This window comes from Mus musculus, chromosome 11 (genome assembly GCF_000001635.26).
Source record: "Mus musculus strain C57BL/6J chromosome 11, GRCm38.p6 C57BL/6J".
NCBI lineage: Eukaryota > Metazoa > Chordata > Mammalia > Rodentia > Muridae > Mus > Mus musculus.
Genome location: NC_000077.6, coordinates 67,294,084 through 67,311,687, shown reverse-complemented (window position 1 = coordinate 67,311,687; position 17,604 = coordinate 67,294,084). Strand labels below are relative to the sequence as shown.

Sequence of the window (17,604 nt, the reverse complement as noted above, 5' to 3'; positions counted from 1 at the left end):
AATCCCTACGTTTTCCTTTTGCTCTTCTGTAATCTGCAAGTATGTCTGGACACTCCATAGCCCCGCCTCTGCATCTACCGGTAACCATTGGTCTCTGCGAAATTATATATATATATATATATATATATATATATATATATATATATGATGTGAACTTATGCATATGAACCAAATCATGCTTTGGGTGGTCAGGTTTCTTTCAGTCAGCACTTATGTCTGGAGCTTCATCCTCTTGTGCTCTCACCTTTTCCTTTACTGTGGGAAACATTGCTATGTGTGTAGAAATATTTAATCCTTTCCCGGGGGTTTCTACCCTGCCTAAAAAGGGTAGAAAGAGTCACGTAGCACCTTAGGAGTGGACTCTCTCCTGTCTGGGACAGTCAGTCTTTGGGGCCCAATATTAGCATTAGAATACAAGCAGCATCAGGCTAACTTGTCAGGTTAATACTGTAGTTTCTTTATCTGTTTACCAGTGATGGACATCTGGATTCTCTCCTGCTATGAGACTTTACTACCTACGCTGGGAACATTTCTATGCAAGTGTCCATGTGACTGATACTTCCATCTCTCTGGAGAAAGCAACCAGCAGTAGAATGGCTGCACTGTAAGGATTATTTCCTAACTTAGAAAAAAACCATCTGCCCAACTGCTGTGTCACTTCCCACTGACTAACAGGTATGATAAGTCCAGTCCCAACCTCTGGGCCACACTTCCTATCCTTTAACATCTGTGTGGTGAGGTGTCCTGTACTTTGTTCTTCTCTTGGGGCCTGTGCTGATGAGTTATTGCCTGCACCTATTTGCATGTCTGTGTAAACATTGTCACAGTGTGTGGCTTGTCTTCTCATTCTCTTTAACTGTGGCTTTCAAGGAACAGGCATTGCGTTTTGAAGTCCAGTTCATACATATATCTTTTCATTTATGGCTCATGCTTTTGGTGTTATAGCTAAGAAATCTTCGCCTAAGCCAAGATCACAGACAGCAACCTCTCTCAGGTTTGCTCTTGGTCATTGCTATGATTATGATTTTTATTTCCTCTTTGAGCCAAAGTTGTACTTGACAAAATTTTTTCTTCCCTTTTTTTTTATTTTTATTTTTATGCATATTCGTGTTTTGCCTGCATGTATGTATGTGTGAGGGTGTCAGGTCTTAGAGTTACAGACAGTTGTGAGCTAGAATGTGGGTGCTGGGATATGAACCCAGGTCCTCTGGAAGAACAGCCAGAGCCATCTCTCCAGCCCTTTCTTTTTCATTTAAGCGTTTGCTGTTACCGGTAAACATACCAGAAACATGACCTGTACCTTTTGTGTTGTAAAAAGAAATTGAGGCTGATGGGGTGGGGTTGGGGGAAGAAGGTCCTAGAAGGTGGAGGGAGGGGTGTGGGACAGGTAAGCTTTGTCTAGATTGCAGTTTTTGCTTTACTGCTTCACACTGTTGCACTCCACCAGCCACCCCCCCCCATTTCCTTGTCACTCTTCATAATTCATTTTCTTGTTCTTGGTTTACCTTCCTCCCCTTGCTCCTTCCTCCCCCTCCACTCCTTCCCCCTCTTCTTTTCTCCAACCCCCCACCCCCACCCCCCCATCTAGCCCATCTGAAAGTCCCCTGTGCTCCCTTCAGTAAATATAGAATCAGCTTTTTAATTATCTCCCAATGTTCTTTCTCTGGTTTAATCCATTGCCATATAAAAATCTTACATTTCATGGGGGCTCCTCTCTGCTCTCCAGGTGTCTGCCAGTGGTCCCTCCAGGTCGGTTTTTCAACAAACCAGACAAAGAGATTCCTTTAACATGTTAATATCTCTACACTACTTAAAACCTTCTCAGGCTTTCCTACTGGGTTCTGTGCTGAAGACAAGCAAGTAGGGCACTGAGTGCCTTGGGGGCCATTGCGTGATCAGCACCTGGCTCTTCTCTGTCTCTCCTTCTCCTGTGGCCACAGCAAGGCTAACTTCCTCACACTTGAAGCAGCTACAGTTCCCTGGCTTCAGTCTTGACATTTTCTGTCTTGAAGGGCCCAGTCCCCAAATACTTGGTCTGGCTTGCTCTCTTGCTTCCTTCAGGTCTCTGCTGGAATATGTTCTCAAGGTGTTCTGTGACTACTCTCAATAAAATGCAACTGTGTCTGTCAACCTCTAGATTTCCCACGTGCACAGATCCATCACTGCTGCTCCCTCATGTGCTGGCTACCTTTCTCTCGTAGAGTGTAAAATCTCTGAGGGCTCTTCCTCTCTGCAACACCCACAGAATTTAGAACGGTGCCTGGCACATGGTAAATGGGCAGTATCTAGAGTCACTAAATGAATGAGCCTTTCTGGAGAGACACCCTCGGAAAGGCTCCCTCAGAGAGGGATTTCCTTAGTAATTTGCAGCAATCCAGACACATTTATTAAAGCAGGATCCGACCAAGTATGGCCCTGCTCCCAACACTCCCAGCGGGGAGGCTCAGGCAAGGGGATCATAAGTTCAAATCCAACCTGGGAAGCATAGACAGTCCCTATCTCAAACAGAAAGCCCTATTGGAGCATACTGTGTGGGAGGGAACTTGAGAGTTGAGGTGGGAAAAGGGCTTCTGGGTGGTAGCAACGTTCAGCATATTGAATGTCCTTGTGTTCATTAGTGTGGGTCAACTTGACACCAATGGGAGTCATCTGGGAAGAGGGAACCTCAACTGAAGAGTTGCCTCCATCCGATTAGCTCGAAGGCATGTCCGTGAGTGGTTCTGTATTGTTTTAAGACCATGCAGGTGGTCCTGGGATATTTAAGAAAGTAGATAGAGTAAGCCATGGAGAACAAGCTGGTAAGCAGGTTTTCTCCATGATCTCTGCTTCAGTTCCTGCCTCCCCTTCCTAGAGTTCCTGCCCTGGCTTCTCTCACTGGTGCACTGTAAACCGTGAGCCAAACCAACCCTGTCCTCACCAAGTTGTCAGTGTATTTTTGTGGAGACTAAAACTAAGTGAACTAAGATAACTCTACACAGACATTTTTTTTTAAAGAGTTAGGTGAGAACAAGCTTTGCCAGTAAACAATTTTGCAAATGAGACAGGGAGCCTGGTTTGATTTACCAATGCCTTGTAGTTTTTATTTAGTCAGCAGTAGGAGAAAAGTAAACCCAGAGAGGCAAGTGACCCAGCAAGCGACCCAAAGCAGCCCCTCCTGTGCTTTCCTTCAGCCCCTTGGCAGCCTCCTTCCTCTGCAAGATGTGTTTACTCTGCGCTGATTTTGGTGTGAACCTCCCGGCTCTTCACCCGCAGCTTGTTGACCTGGGACTCGGCGATGTCAGCCCGCTCCTCGGCTTCCTCCAGCTCGTGCTGCAGCTTGCGGAACTTGGCCAGGTTGGCATTGGATTGTTCCTCCTGAGAACAGACAAGCGTTCTGGCAGTTAGATGTAGCGGGCCTCACTCTGTTTGTTACCAGGTCAGATTATTCTAAAATTGTATTTCCTTCATATGTGGTGCTGGTCCTGTCTGACCTCCAATCTCAACCCAATTTGTAACTCTAGTGACAATTTTGACTTGAAGGAAGGAAAGAAAAAATTGTTTTCAAATGGAAGAGAACAGCCTTTTGTCAAACCTTCTTACACCTCCTAGCTTTCTAAAAGATTTATTTTATCTGTGCAGGTGTTTAGCCTGCATATACATAAATACAAACATACACACATACATGTATATGTATGTGAATGTGTATGTGTATGTGTATGCATGTAACATATTCAGGCAGTGCTAAAGCAGGCCAGAAGAGGATCTTGGAGGTCCTCCAAGCAGAGACTCTTTTCCCCTGGAAATGTAGTTACAGATGGTTGTGAGCCACATGGGTGCTGGGAATTGAACCTGCACTCTCTGGAAGAGCGGCCAGTGCTTTTAACCACTGAGCCATCTCTCTGTCACCTTGCTTACTTTTTTGATGTGTCTCTTGGGTGGAGAGGAAGAAGAGACCCAGGTGCCCCCAGAGACCTCAGTAAGCAAGCGTTTCCACTGAAATTGCTTGGAAATGGGTCTAACTGTTGTTTCCCTGTGTGTTTTAGGAGTAATGCAGAGAAGAGGGAACTGGGACTGGACAAAAGTTGTCTGTTTTGTGTTCTGTTACTGTTCGTGCCTTTCTTCCTATCATGTATGTATATCTACAAGAATGGGGGTGGGCACAGCAGGGGAAAGGGGAGCTGGAGAACCTTCCAGCATCATGTCTTTGCTGTTCGGTACTGCAGAACACAGGGCCTCTCACCACTAGCTGTCCCTCCAGTGTCCCTGCATGTTCTGCTTGCAGCAATACATATAGGGAGGAACATCCTACCTACAGAGTGAGTCAGCAAGTCAGGTGAGGGAGGAGGGCAATCAATATTTGACTTTTAGGAACACATGATTTGTGAATGTTAAGGGACATGAATTGTTCATCCTGGTATTAGTGTTTCTGTTGTGTGATTGTTGCTATCAATTAAGGCTGGGTATTTTGAGCTTTCTTTCTACCTGGTCCTTCCTGCCTAACAATATTTAAATATCTCCCCTTGAGCCCTATTCTGTGATTAGCATGGGGTGTACACATATTTGTAAGATCACAACCCTCGTAAAATACATGAATGGTAGGTTCTTACTGTGTGTCCTTCTTCCTCCCCATACATTTAAAAAAAAAAAAAACAAAGAAGAAAAAACAAAGAAACAAAACACATTTTCTCTCCCCAACAGAATTCTGCTTCTTTCTACAAAACCTCAAAGATACTCACAGCCTCCTCAGCCTGTCTCTTGTAGGATTTCACCTTCGCCTGTAATTTGTCCACCAGGTCCTGCAGCCGGAGCACATTCTTGCGGTCTTCCTCAGTCTGAAAGTTTGATTAAAAAAAAAAAAAGATACACATTCAATCCAAAGAAATAGGTCTGCCTCTGATGCTAGAATAAGTTGCCGGTGTGCCAGAAAGGGAACCTTGGGGTAAACTTGATTAAGCCATGCTATGCACTGTAGTCATGCTTGTTAAATGTGTATGCTGTCCAGCCTCTGTATTAAAGAATTCTATATATCTTCTCTAGTTCATACCCTCCTCTTCTGGGAGAGACCACACTAAGACTAACATCTAGCTTATTTTGATTTAATGCCTCTATCCTTTTCTCTCTAGTGCTGCCTTCCCTCCCTTCCTTTCTCCCCTTTCTCTTCTCTTTCTCTTTCCTCCTTCCTTCTACCTTTCTTCCTATCAGTGGGAATCAAGCTCATGTGGGATATGTACTCTACCACTGACCTGCACGTCCCGTTCTATGCTGTTTTGTAAAGGCTTCCCTAATCATCCTAGCTTCATGTGTGCCTGGGATTAGCAACACTATCTTTTATTCTTCACATGTATGGAGTTAAGAAGCCTGTCTGCAAGCGCCACCTAAGGAGTGATGAAGGTTTCCCTTGCCCTTTGGGCAAGATACCTGCCCTTCTAGTAGAAAGCTATTCCTCTTACCTGGTAGGTAAGTTCCTTTACTCTTCTTTCATGCTTCCTTAACCCTTTAACAGCCTCAGCATTGCGTTTCTGTTCATTTTCGACCTCTCCTTCAAGTTCACGTACCTGTAACCAAGAAAGAAAGATGTATCTCCAGTCAGTGTTGGGGGATTACCCTAGGGTCAACTACAGATAGGAGCAGGGTATACTTGACCCCACAACAATAAGAGTGTGTCCTCTTTCCCGTCCCAGGTTTAGGACTGAAGACACCCACCCTGGCCTCCAGTTTCTGGATCTGCTTCTTGCCGCCCTTCAGCGCCAGCTGCTCAGCCTCGTCCAGACGGTGCTGCAGGTCCTTCACCGTCTGTTCCATGTTCTTCTTCATCCGCTCCAGGTGGGCGCTGGTGTCCTGCTCCTTCTTCAGCTCCTCCGCCATCATGGCGGCCTGAGAGGCAAATAAATCAAGACAAAAATAAGCCCTGGTGGTGGCAGGCAGCACAGGCGTGGGGAGGGTAATGTGTGTGGTGCTCACATCAGTAATGGCTTTCTTAGCCTTCTCTTCTGCATTGCGTGACTCTTGAATCACTTCTTCCACTTCACTCTGCAGCTGTGAAACATCATTTTCCAGCTTCTTCTTGGTGTTGATGAGGCTCGTGTTCTGTTAAAAAAAATGGTGGGAATTTATAATGTTTTCAGGTTTTCCCACTTGGGGTTTACAATTGTTCTATTTTAGTCTAACTCCCGAATTTACTCGTGTGAAGTATTCTATTTGGCACAGATTTGCAGCTAATTGCATGGTTAGAACCTCCTTCCTCATACTCAGCTCTTTACTGCCTATCTGACTTATATGAGGACCTCTGAAGTTTTAAGAGTGCCTTTACCGATAGGGTATGATGGTGCATGCTTGTAATCCCAGCTGTCCAGAGGCTAAAAAGGTGGATCATGAATTTGGGGTCTACCTGTGATAGATGGAAGATCCTGTTTTGTGACAACAACAATAAATGCCTATTATTATTAGTCAGCTTGTATTTGTTCTTTTTATTTGTTTTATTTATAGTATTCTATGCTTAAAAGGTTGGGAATAATAGGGTTTTTGTTTTGTTTTGTTTTTATGTGTTTGAGAGTACAAGACAGAGGATGTCTCTCAAAGGAACTGTGTGTGTGTGTGTGTACACAGTGGTGTAGGGAGAGAGAGGAGGACTTGTCCATTGTGTGTTGTGTGTGTGTGTGGGGGGGTGGATTTTGAATTTTTACTATGAAAACATTGTCCTAAAATTTCAACACAGTATTCTTGCAGGGAAGGATAACTCCTTCTGCACGTATTGGAAATGCTGGAGTGTGGTGGTATTGGTATCACAGGGACCTTGATATGGAACTGCTATGACATTTAATGCCTGGGCAAGAAGGGATGGTGCTGAGTGCTCTGTGAGGCAACAGTGGCCACAGTGCAGTTGAACTCTGATGTGCCCCTGATAAATGTCGCACGAAGTATGTTTCAGTTTGGAGTCAAAGGCATGCTTACCTGGGGTTATTCTTCATGGTTTTTCTAACCCCCCAAAGTCTACCTTTATGTCTAGATCTACAAAGCCCTCCTGGTAGAAAATCCAGAAAAGACAAATAGGAATGCACAACAAGGAGACCCAGAGACCTCTCATAGTTACAGTGGTGGTTGAGATATTGCTCCATCCTCAGTTATATGTAACAGCCACATTCTAGATTTCTCACTTAGCAGTGTACCAGCATCTAGCTCACCTGGGTGTGGAGGAGCTGCACGCGCTCACTGGCGTCCAGCAGCTCCTGCTCTGCAATCTTCCTGCTCCTCTCCGTCTGCTCCAGCGTGGCCCGCAGCTCCTCAATCTCAGCCTGCAGCAGGTTGGCTCTGCGCTCCACGATGGCCAGCTGCTCCTTCAGATCCTCCTGGCCCCGGAGAGCGTCATCCAGATGCAGCTGGGTGTCCTATCAGTTAAAAAATACTTTGACTATTCTGAAGAGGCTCTGAACACCTAGGAGATGAGCTAGAGGAGGGCATTGGTGTTAGGAACAGGAGATGACTTGCCTGTCATTTGTATGAATGATGGTGGCATTTATTTAGAGTGGAAGCAAATTGTCAAGGGACAGTCTTGTTCTGTCTCTGCCTTTAACTTATTATCTGTCTCATGCCTGTCACTATCCTTTATCAATTATAGAGCTCAGCATCTGCTAGCTCATTGGATCCTCACAGCATCTGTGAGGCAGGAAACTTATTTTTATTATCTAGAAGAAGTAACAGGACCAAGAAGCTAAACAACTTAGGCGTGTAGGCAGGTATGTCCTGTAACTCATCTAAGAGGCGATTGTGTGTCTGTCCACCTACCTTGAGGATGCCCTGTGTGTTCCTGTAGTTCCTCAAACTTTCAGCAGCCAAGCGGTTGGCGTGGTTCAGCTGGATCTCCATCTCGTTCAGGTCTCCCTCCATCTTCTTCTTGACTCTCAGAGCATCATTCCTGCTCCTGATCTCGGCATCCAGCGTGCTCTGCATGGTCTCCACGACTCTAACGTGGTTCCTCTTCAGCTGGTCGATCTCCTCATCCTTCTCAGCAATCTTCCTGTCGATCTCAGACTTGACTTGGTTCAGCTCCAGCTGGATGCGCAGGATCTTTCCCTCCTCGTGCTCCAGAGATGCCTTCAGGAAACAGTGATCAGTCATCACTGAGCAGAAGAGAACTCAAGTGGTTGGAGTCTACCCTGAGTTTGTGGGGCAGACTCTTACTGTTGTCATCTTGTCAAACACTAAAGTTAATGAAGTTGTCCGAAGAACCTATATGGCGATTCATTTTCATTTTGTTTGTCTATTCAGTCACAGAATATATAGGACAGTTCTTTAGTAAAGGTGCTGTGCACTACCTAAAAATTCATGGCATACTAACAGAATTATCTGATTAATTTTACATGCAAAATAAGCATACTACATATACACATGTATAGTGTTTCATAAAATACAGTCTTCATGTAGAATATACTAACCTGGCATAGAAACTATCAGCTTTAAAATAGTTTTCCCCCAGTTATATAGTGTGTACTCACTCTACAATGTGGAGACAATGTATAAAAACAAAGCTCCCCATTGCCTCTCACAGAGGGACAACTATTTTAATGTGGTACATCTTTTTTCTACTATATTTAAGGCAGAGTGTCTTGCTTTGTGTTTCAGGATAGCCTTGAGCTAACTCCTGGTCTTTCCATTTCCCTATTTCTATCAAATTTTTCTACCTATTTTAATCTAATCAAAATTTTATATATGAATATATGTCTTGCTTTTTAAAAGCAAATATTTGTGTCTATCATAAATCTTTCCCCACATTAACCTTACTATTTGGTAATTTTTCACTTATTTACTTAATAAATACTTTAGACAGACAGAACACGAAGGTCAGAGAATAATCTATGGAGGTTGCTTCTCTCCTTCTGCCTCGTGGGTTCAGAAGATTGGAGAGAGAGAGAGCCAAGGATTGATGGAAAGCGCCTTAAACTGCTGAGCCATTTTTCTGGGCTTCTTTTGGCCTCTTAAGGTGTGATTTTGCTATAAAGCTCTGGCTGATATGGGCCTTGCCATGTAGAACAATCTGGCCTCAAGTTTGAACTAATTCTCCTGCCTCTACCCTCCTAGTGCTGGGATCTCAGGGATTCATAACCTCTCCTGGCCTATAACCATACTTAATTGTTATTTGGAATTCTGTTGGTCTAGTTTGCTTCCTTTTTTTAAAATTGGAAATATTTGTCTTAAAGTTTTACCTCTTAAGATTATTTTTCTTGTAGTAAATCCTAAGAAACTGAACGGATGGGTTCATTTGCATTTTTCTTAAATTTATTTTCATTTTATTTATGTGCGCACGTGTTTGTGTGGATGTATGTCATGTCTCTGCCAGAGCTCTTGGAGGCCAGAAGAAGGTATCAGATTCTCAGGAGCTGGAGTTACAGGTGGTTGTGAGTCACTAGATGTGGGTACTGAGAACTTCACTCAGGTCTTCCTGAAGAGCAGTATAGGCCCCTGACATATGAGACATCTCCCCAACCTCCAACATGACAACATGAAAGCATTAGGTAGGATCGACTAATTGCCCTGTGCACAAAGGTCCCAAATTTAAACTTAAATCGTCTGCATAATAATGTATTCAACGCATGATGCCATTACCCAGCTTGGTACTTTTGCTAATGTCTGCCTGCTATGTCCCCACTCCCACCGCCATTATTAGCAGCACCTACCTCTGCTTCCTCTAAGGCAGCCTGTATCTCACACTTCTCCTGTTCCACTTGCTTCTTGATTTTCTCCAGCTCATGGATGTGCTTCCCTCCCTCTGCAATCTGCTCAGTCAGGTCAGAGATCTCCTCTGTGGAAGAACAGACAAGAAGAAGTGGTTGGAATGACAGCAACATGGCAGCGTCCAGCCAGGACCGAGCAGGGTAGGGAAGACTCACGTTGCAGATTCTTGTTCTCTCTCCTCAGCGTCTCCAGGTGGTCCAGAGACTCCTCGTAGGCGTTCTTCACCTTGAACAGCTCCGTGCTGAGAGTTCGGGACTCCTTCTGGCAGGACTCAAGCTCAGCCTGAGTTTCCTCATACTTCTGTCTCCATTCTGATAGAACCTGGAAAGGCCATAGATTGTCAGCTGGGACAAGGAGGAGGAAGACCTAATAGAGTTGTCTTAAAGTTCAAACACCTTGTCGAAGTTTCTCTGCTTCTTGTCCAGGGCGGCGCAGGCCGCGTTGGTCCTCTCCACATCAATCATGAGGTCCTCCACCTCGTTCTGCAGCCGCTGCTTCGTCTTCTCCAGGGAAGCGCACTTGGCGTTCACGGCTTCTACGTGCTCCTCGGCCGCCTGCAGACGCTGAGCCAGCTTCTTCCTGAGAAGTTAGCCAGACTGTCAAGACCCAGCCAAAGCCAGGAACAAAACAATAACTAGACAATCCCTCTTGCCATCCTGCCCTAGGCTGGGGAATCCATCTGCTTCTCAGCAGTGATCACCACACTTCATTTTAGACTGACAAATTGGGATGTTCCAAAATGACAGATTGGTGGGCTCGGTGAAGTCCTTGGGGTGTTACTGGATCTCCACAGGCTGCTGTCCGTGCTAGGTGCCTTAATCTACCAAATGGCTCCGGATTTATAGAACTTCTATTTGGGAATGGCTGTGAAAATCATTAGCTAGGACAACATTGTTGACTGCTTTATATATCCCTTCTTAAGCCCGTGTTTGTTATCTCAGACTTTTCTTCTTCCTTTTATGAGCCTCCCCTCCCCCACACATACACTGCCTAGAGAGAATAGCTAATTTGTTTAAATCGTGTATGCTCAGGCAGTCTAACTAGAGAACACAACTGTCAGATGAATCTGGACAATTCATGCATACGCAAAGGCATGTTGGATTTTCATTTTAGTGGTCTATACTTTTTTTTTAAAAGATTTATTTATTTATTATATGTAAGTACACTGTAGCTGTCTTCAGACACTCCAGAAGAAGGAGTCAGATCTTGTTACAGATGGTTGTGAGCCACCATGTGGTTGCTGGGATTTGAACTCTGGACCTTCGGAAGAACAGTCGGGTGCTCTTACCCACTGAGCCATCTCACCAGCCCCTGGTCTATACTTTTTATCATTCCTGTTGGTGTGCCAAGACCACATCCTTAAGACACAGATAACCATTTAAACTTGACACCCAGGAAGGTGTATTTGAAGGTGCCCGCTGTCTACCAAACTTTATCCTATTTAGACCAACCCTAGAAATTTTGTATAGTTTAGGAAATTCGATTGAGATTTTTAAGAGGAATGTTTGATCTACTCAGAGCTTAAGAAGATGAACTCATCTTAGCTTCTTTCATCTATAAAAGAAAAAAAATGGTGACCTAATACTACTATGATGCTAAATGAGCATGTGGATGGTTCATAGAGGACTAGACACAAAGGGCAAAACTCGTCTTCTCTTCAGCTCCTGAATCAACATTCCTGTGGTAAAAGAAACTGCACTCAATAAATGTCAGCTACTGATGTTTTCAATGTCACCAGCAACAAGACCCCCCATGGCTTCTTGTGGAACTTGCTGCATTAGGGAGCACGGAGACCGAAACTTTGTTCTCTTAAGTTGACATCCCATACTTGGCCTCCTCCAGCTCCTCTGTGCGCTGGATGGCATCGGTCTCATATTTGGTCCTCCACTGGGCCACCTCGCTGTTGGCCTTGGACAGTGCCCTCTGCAGCTCGGCTTTGCCTTCCTGCTCCTCTTCATACTGTTCCCGCAGCAGATCACAGTCGTGGCGGGAGGACTGCAGGGCGTGGGCCAGCGCGTTCTTGGCCTGTAGAAATGATAGTCCAGGGATTTCAATTTGTATGTCCTGTAACACTTAACTCACACACCTCAAGTAGCTATAGCTGGGCATTCTCGGGTTTGGTTTGTCGAGATCTCGGGTAAAACTCACCTTGGTTTCTTCCTCGAGCTGACGCTTCAGCTCCTCAATCTGCTGCGTGGATGCCTGCTTGCTCCTTGACAACTGAGAGACTAAAGCATCTTTCTCATCCAGCTGTCTGGAGTACTCACCTAAGAACAGCGCAAGTGGGAGAACTCTTGGTTTAACAATACGCTGTGTGTGCGTGTATATATTCTATTCATTTCTAACCATTCTTATAGAAATAGACATTAGCAAACAAAGAAGTCAGAAATGTAGCTTGCAAGCAGGGGTGCCGCAGGAACATAAAAAACTTCTCTATTTAATTTTGCTTCCCCACACCTTGGTTGTCGACCTCAAAAGGTTCTGACAGTCTCCTGACTTCCCTATTTGATGAGAGTATTACGGCATAGGAAGAACCCCCTTGTGCAATGCAGGAAGTGGGGAGCCAGGGAAGGAGTCTCTACCTGCTTCTGTCTGCAGGCGTGCTCTCTGCGCTGTCAGCTCGTTGATGAGCCGCTGCTGCTCCTCCTCCTTGCTCTTCAGTTCACTCACCTGGTCCTCCAGAGTGCGGCACATCTTCTCCAGATTTCCCTAAGGATCACATGGCAAGGGAGAATCAAACACTGAGTATGAATATAGGCAGGAAGGAAAGGAAGGAAGGAAGGAAGGAAGGAAGGAAGGAAGGAAGGAAGGAAGGAAGGAAGGAAGGGAGAAAAGAGAAGAAAAGAAAAGACAAGACAAGAAAGAGAAAATTTTAACCCCAATTTTTAAAAATAACTAAGATGTTTTAATATTAAAAGACTAAGATATATTTTTACAATATGTGAGATATTAAGCAGAAAGTTGGTGTTTGGCATATGCCAGAATTTAACATACATGTCATATTCATTATTGGAAAAAAAGCCACATATCCCAATGATGTCGACACTCACTTAAGTGAATTTTGAAGTCATACTAGTGGGTTACTTTAGAATTTTAAGAAATTTAAAAAATAAAATTATGGGAATATATTAGGACAGGAAATATTTGAATAATGCTATAAAATGCCTGTAAACCAGGTGTGATACCAGGAACAATGGATACTGTTTTTCTGGCTCAGTACCCTATATAAAGACAGTGTTTGTTACCTTGGCTTTGGCGATGGCCTCTGCATTACTGCTAAGGTCATCGATCTCCATCTTCAGCTCGCTCTTCTCCTTCTCCAGCTTCTGCTTCACCCGCTGCAGGTTGTCGATCTGCTCCCCGAGCTCAGCCACACTGTCCGCGTGCTTCTTCCGAAGAGCGGCTGCTGTGGCTTCGTGCTGCAGCGTGGCCTCCTCCAGGTCCCGGCGAAGTTTCTGAAACTCAGTTTCCCGCTTCTTGTTCATCTCCACCTGAGCAGAGGTGGCCCCGCCGGCTTCTTCCAGCCTCTCGCTGATCTCCTCCAGTTCCCGGGAGAGGTCAGAGCGCTGCTTCTCTGCTTTGGCCCTGGAGGCCCGCTCTGCCTCGATTTCCTCCTCCAGCTCCTCGATGCGGGCCTGGGAATCAACCGCGTACATTAATGCATCTCAATTTTAGTATTATTTTGGTGTGTAGAAAAAAAAAAGAAAGGTGAGAGGCTAGAAGTAGGCCTTCTATCGCAGAACTCAGGATGCCGAGACAGGAAGACTACGAATGTGAGGTCAACCTGGGTTACATAGTTTAGCTCTGCCCCAAAACACCAAAATGGCTGAATGAATGAATGGGTGAGTGAATGAAGAGAAATAAAGATAGATAGATAGATAGATAGATAGATAGATAGATAGATAGATGATAGATAGATTGATAGATAGACAGACAGACAGCTGGAGAGAGAAGAGTCACCTGCAACTCTTTGATCTTCTTCTGCAGCTGGATCTCCACAGCTTGCTCATCTTCAATTTTGCTTATCAGGTTGCTGATTTCAAACTCCTTCCTTTAGACAGAACAGCAGACACATTAATATGCAAATTATTTGAAAGATGGCATCGCACAGCATTCTTTCTGGAGCCCCTACTTTTTGAGTTTCTCATCAAGCTGCTGTTTATCGTTTTCTATGTCCATTGTGGACTCTTGGGCCAGTTTCAGGTCCCCCTCCAGTTTCCTCTTGGCTCTTTCTAAGTCCATCCTCAGCTTCTTTTCTTGCTCTAGCGATCCCTCAAGCTGATGGGGAAAGAGAAACCTGTTAAAATCGAAATGCACTTAAAGAAATACTTCAGAAGGCCATCTGAACCGTGCTTACGTCATCCACTTGCTGTTCCAGCTTGGTTTTGGCTTTGGTCAGGGTGTTGACTTTGTCCTCCTCTGCCTGCAGGTCATCCAGGGTCTGCTGGTGGGCCTCCTGGAGGGCCTTCTTCTCCTTGGTCAGCTTGGCGATATTTTCATCCAGGCCTGCCATCTCCTCTGTCAGGTTTTTCACCTTGGGAAGCAAACGTGCTTTGCATTAAACGTTAGGTCTTAATAGCTTTGGTTTTATGTCTTACTTCTTCATTAAAATGAGTCATAAGCTTCCCGTGTAGACGTCTCATACCTTGTTCTCCGTGGCGTGCTTCTCCTTCTCAACCTTGGCCAGTGTCAGCTCAAGGTCATCGATGTCCTTCTTCAGCTCTGAGCACTCGTCCTCCAGCTTCCTCTTCTTGGCCGTGAGCTCCGCGTTGATCTCCTCCTCGTCCTCGGCCCTCTCGGTCACCTCTTTGATTTTGGCCTCCAGCTGGATTTTGTTTTTGATCAATTGTTCACACCTTTCCTCAGCATCGGCCAAGCTGTCTGCTTCCTGTAGATTCATTAAGACACATAGACAGTCTGCTACTTGTTTTGAAACTTGCTTTTTTGCAGGGGGCAAAGTATCTAGTGTTCATCTGAATTCTGTTTGAATTTTTCAGCATAAACATAAGTTCACCTTGAATTGAGTATTAGGTCTGATGTAGAGATAAACAACTAATTAGAAACTAGATGTTTAGAATCGAAAGAATCTACACAATGAGTAGGCCGGAGAAGGTGGTGACTGTAGAATTGTGTGTAGAAAAGAGAAAGGTTTGCAGGTAGGGCAGTAAGAAGCCTGGTTTCTTGTCTCCAACAACCCATAGGTTTTTTTTGTTTAGGGCAAGTTGCCCCCCCCCCACCTCCATTCTCAGTTTTTCATATGTAAATAAGGAAGTTGTAATAATTTCTGAGCACTATAGAACTAGTTGTTTAAGTCAAGGACGTTGATTTAATGATATGGTTTAGTTTTGATTTCAATCATTTTATCAATACTGGTTGTCAAATAGGATTAAAAAAAAAGAAAAGTAAAAAGTAAATGAAATACATTTCCACACATCATTTTTAATTCATTCAAATGTTTATGATAGTTCCTAACACTATAATTGCTCGAAGTTTCCATTTCTATTTAAAGATTTCTTTTTTTTTATTTTTCCATTTTTTATTAAGTATTTAGCTCATTTACATTTCCAATGCTATACCAAAAGTCCCCCCTACCCACCCACCCCCACTCCCCTAGCCACCCACTCCCCCTTTTTGGCCCTGGCGTTCCCCTGTACTGGGGCATACAAAGTTTACGTGTCCAATGGGCCTCTCTTTCCAGTGATGGCCGATTAGGCCATCTTTTGTTACATATGCAGCTAGAGTCAAGAGCTCCGGGGTACTGGTTAGTTCATAATGTTGTTCCACCTATAGGGTTGCAGATCCCTTTAGCTCCTTGGGTTCTTTCTCTAGCTCCTCCATTGGGAGCCCTGTGATCCATCCATTAGCTGACTGTGAGCATCCACTTCTGTGTTTGCTAGGCCCCGGCATAGTCTCACAAGAGATAGCTACATCTGGGTCCTTTCAATAAAATCTTGCTAGGGTATGCAATGGATTTAAAGATTTCTTATTATCCTCAAAATGAATTTTAGAATATGTAAGAACAAGAAACTCTGAGAAATTATGCTGCTACCTAAAAATTTTATAAGTAACTAATTAAAAGACTCAAAAATTCAGCCACTAACTTGCTAGATGCCTCTGCCCTGGCGATTTCTCCAGCTTCTCAGTGTGTGTTTTGCCTTAAGTGTTTAAACTGGATGCAGCGAGGACTTCTCAGGTCCTTGTTCTTACCTTTAATAGTGATGCACTAGGTGCATATTCCCTGTGGTCAACCATGGGAGGAGACAGAGAGGATCTAGTCTCAAGCATTTGGAAAACTGTCCTTCCCACAATTTCTCCCTACCACTGTTGGGCTGGTTGACCCAGGAAATGTGCAGTTATGTTTGCCTGAAGTGCTCTTGCTGGGTTCGCTCCCATCCTTGACTACAGCCTCTTCCTGGACTCAGGAAGGATGACCTAAGAGTTGGTCTAAGAGGCTTATTCATGGGATGCAAGAGTTGGAGAGGGTGTCACGCCCTGCCTTCCAGAGTAAGGCTCAGCTCGCGTAAATGCATCATGTATATTCATTGAGTTAAGTCTCAAGGGATGAGGAAAAGAGGGGTGGTTATTCTAACTTTTCCAAAGACGGAGTCTTTCTACATAACCCTATCTGTCTTGGAACTCACTATGTAGACCCTCTGACCTTGAACTCACAGAGATTCTGCCTGTCTCTGCCACCCGAGTACCGATTATCTTGTCTTATAAGACAGCCTTAAGCACTCAGAGTTTCTAAATAAAACCGTCGTTGGGGATTTGATTATCATTTATTTATTTTTGTTTTGTTTTCTTGTTTTTTGCCGAGAACTAAACCCAAAATTTTCAGCAGGTGGGAAAGTACTGTACCAGTGGGCTGTATCTCTAGCATTGCCCCCCCTCCTTTTTTTTTACTTTTTATTTTGAGAGAAAAACCTCACTCCATTGCTAAGGCTGAAATTGGCTTTGGACTTGTTTTATAGCCCAGGTGGGCCTGTGGGATCCTCCTGGCTCAACCTCTGACATATCTGGCATTAAAGCCCCTGTAGATTTAGCTTAGACCTATATTTTTAAGGCTGGGACAATGAAGCCAAGTCAAAGAGATAAAATATTTGAGTAAGATTTGGGAATTTAGCTTTAAACTACTTGCTTCAACGTTGTGAATCCTCCCTTTTCCCTGTGTAATGTAGAAGTAGCTGTAGCTCTCTTCCTCAACACACTATTGAAAGGAAATTAAACTACTGAAAAAAATAAATCCACCCCTCTCAAAAGATTTTTTTCCCTCAAGACAAGTCCCATGCTGTAAGTGACAGTCTCTGAAAGTCCAGGAAGCACCCCTGCAGTATGGTGCTATGACATGGTCAGGATAGAGCACTTACAGATTGAACCTGGAGTTGCAGGTCATTTTTCTCTTTGAGAAGAGTGACCATCTTCTCCTCCAGCTCCTTCCGCTTTGCCTCCGACTTGGCCAGCTCATCCTTGGTTTTCTGGAACTCCTCCTTCATGGTGGCCATCTCCTTCTCGGTCTCTGCGCTCTTCAGCAGGGGTTTGATCTTGAAGAAGAGTTTCATCCAGGGCCAGTGCTTGACGTTCATGAAGGCGCGGACGTTGTACTGGATACAGAAGATGGATTCTCTGGGATGTGGGGGAAAGATGGGGTAATCATTTCACTGGCAGCAGTGTGATTGACGTTTATTGCAGGCAACATGGTTTTCCTGTACTGTAGCGTGTTCATCCTGACAATCGGAGTTAGAGCCTATTGTCCTCAGTATTGCTACTCTGCTATATGAAACAATTGAGTGTTCTCAGTTCCTTGCCAAGATGGCAAGGGTGGGCTGAGTGTAGAAGGTACAGATTATACCATCTGAGCAACCCCTGCCGTAGAAAGAGCAGACACACGTGGCAGAA

General features: G+C 44.4%; 1 protein-coding gene across 1 annotated transcript in view; it reads right to left on the bottom strand.

The window, feature by feature from the left end:
* Nucleotides 1–3,053: 3,053 nt before the first annotated feature.
* Nucleotides 3,054–17,604, bottom strand: part of Myh8 (myosin, heavy polypeptide 8, skeletal muscle, perinatal) — a 31,511-nt gene continuing 16,960 nt past the window's right edge. The window contains exons 22-40 of the mRNA NM_177369.3: nucleotides 17,076–17,331; nucleotides 14,354–14,596; nucleotides 14,066–14,242; nucleotides 13,841–13,986; nucleotides 13,669–13,759; nucleotides 12,954–13,343; nucleotides 12,291–12,417; nucleotides 11,857–11,975; nucleotides 11,537–11,733; nucleotides 10,104–10,287; nucleotides 9,864–10,029; nucleotides 9,651–9,775; nucleotides 7,762–8,070; nucleotides 7,161–7,364; nucleotides 5,941–6,066; nucleotides 5,683–5,853; nucleotides 5,430–5,534; nucleotides 4,716–4,811; nucleotides 3,054–3,354 (exon numbers count right to left, since the gene is read on the bottom strand). Coding sequence (NP_796343.2) covers nucleotides 3,205–3,354; nucleotides 4,716–4,811; nucleotides 5,430–5,534; nucleotides 5,683–5,853; nucleotides 5,941–6,066; nucleotides 7,161–7,364; nucleotides 7,762–8,070; nucleotides 9,651–9,775; nucleotides 9,864–10,029; nucleotides 10,104–10,287; nucleotides 11,537–11,733; nucleotides 11,857–11,975; nucleotides 12,291–12,417; nucleotides 12,954–13,343; nucleotides 13,669–13,759; nucleotides 13,841–13,986; nucleotides 14,066–14,242; nucleotides 14,354–14,596; nucleotides 17,076–17,331 — 3,382 coding nt within the window. The 3' untranslated portion in view covers nucleotides 3,054–3,204. The remainder of the gene's footprint in view (nucleotides 3,355–4,715; nucleotides 4,812–5,429; nucleotides 5,535–5,682; nucleotides 5,854–5,940; nucleotides 6,067–7,160; nucleotides 7,365–7,761; nucleotides 8,071–9,650; nucleotides 9,776–9,863; nucleotides 10,030–10,103; nucleotides 10,288–11,536; nucleotides 11,734–11,856; nucleotides 11,976–12,290; nucleotides 12,418–12,953; nucleotides 13,344–13,668; nucleotides 13,760–13,840; nucleotides 13,987–14,065; nucleotides 14,243–14,353; nucleotides 14,597–17,075; nucleotides 17,332–17,604) is intronic.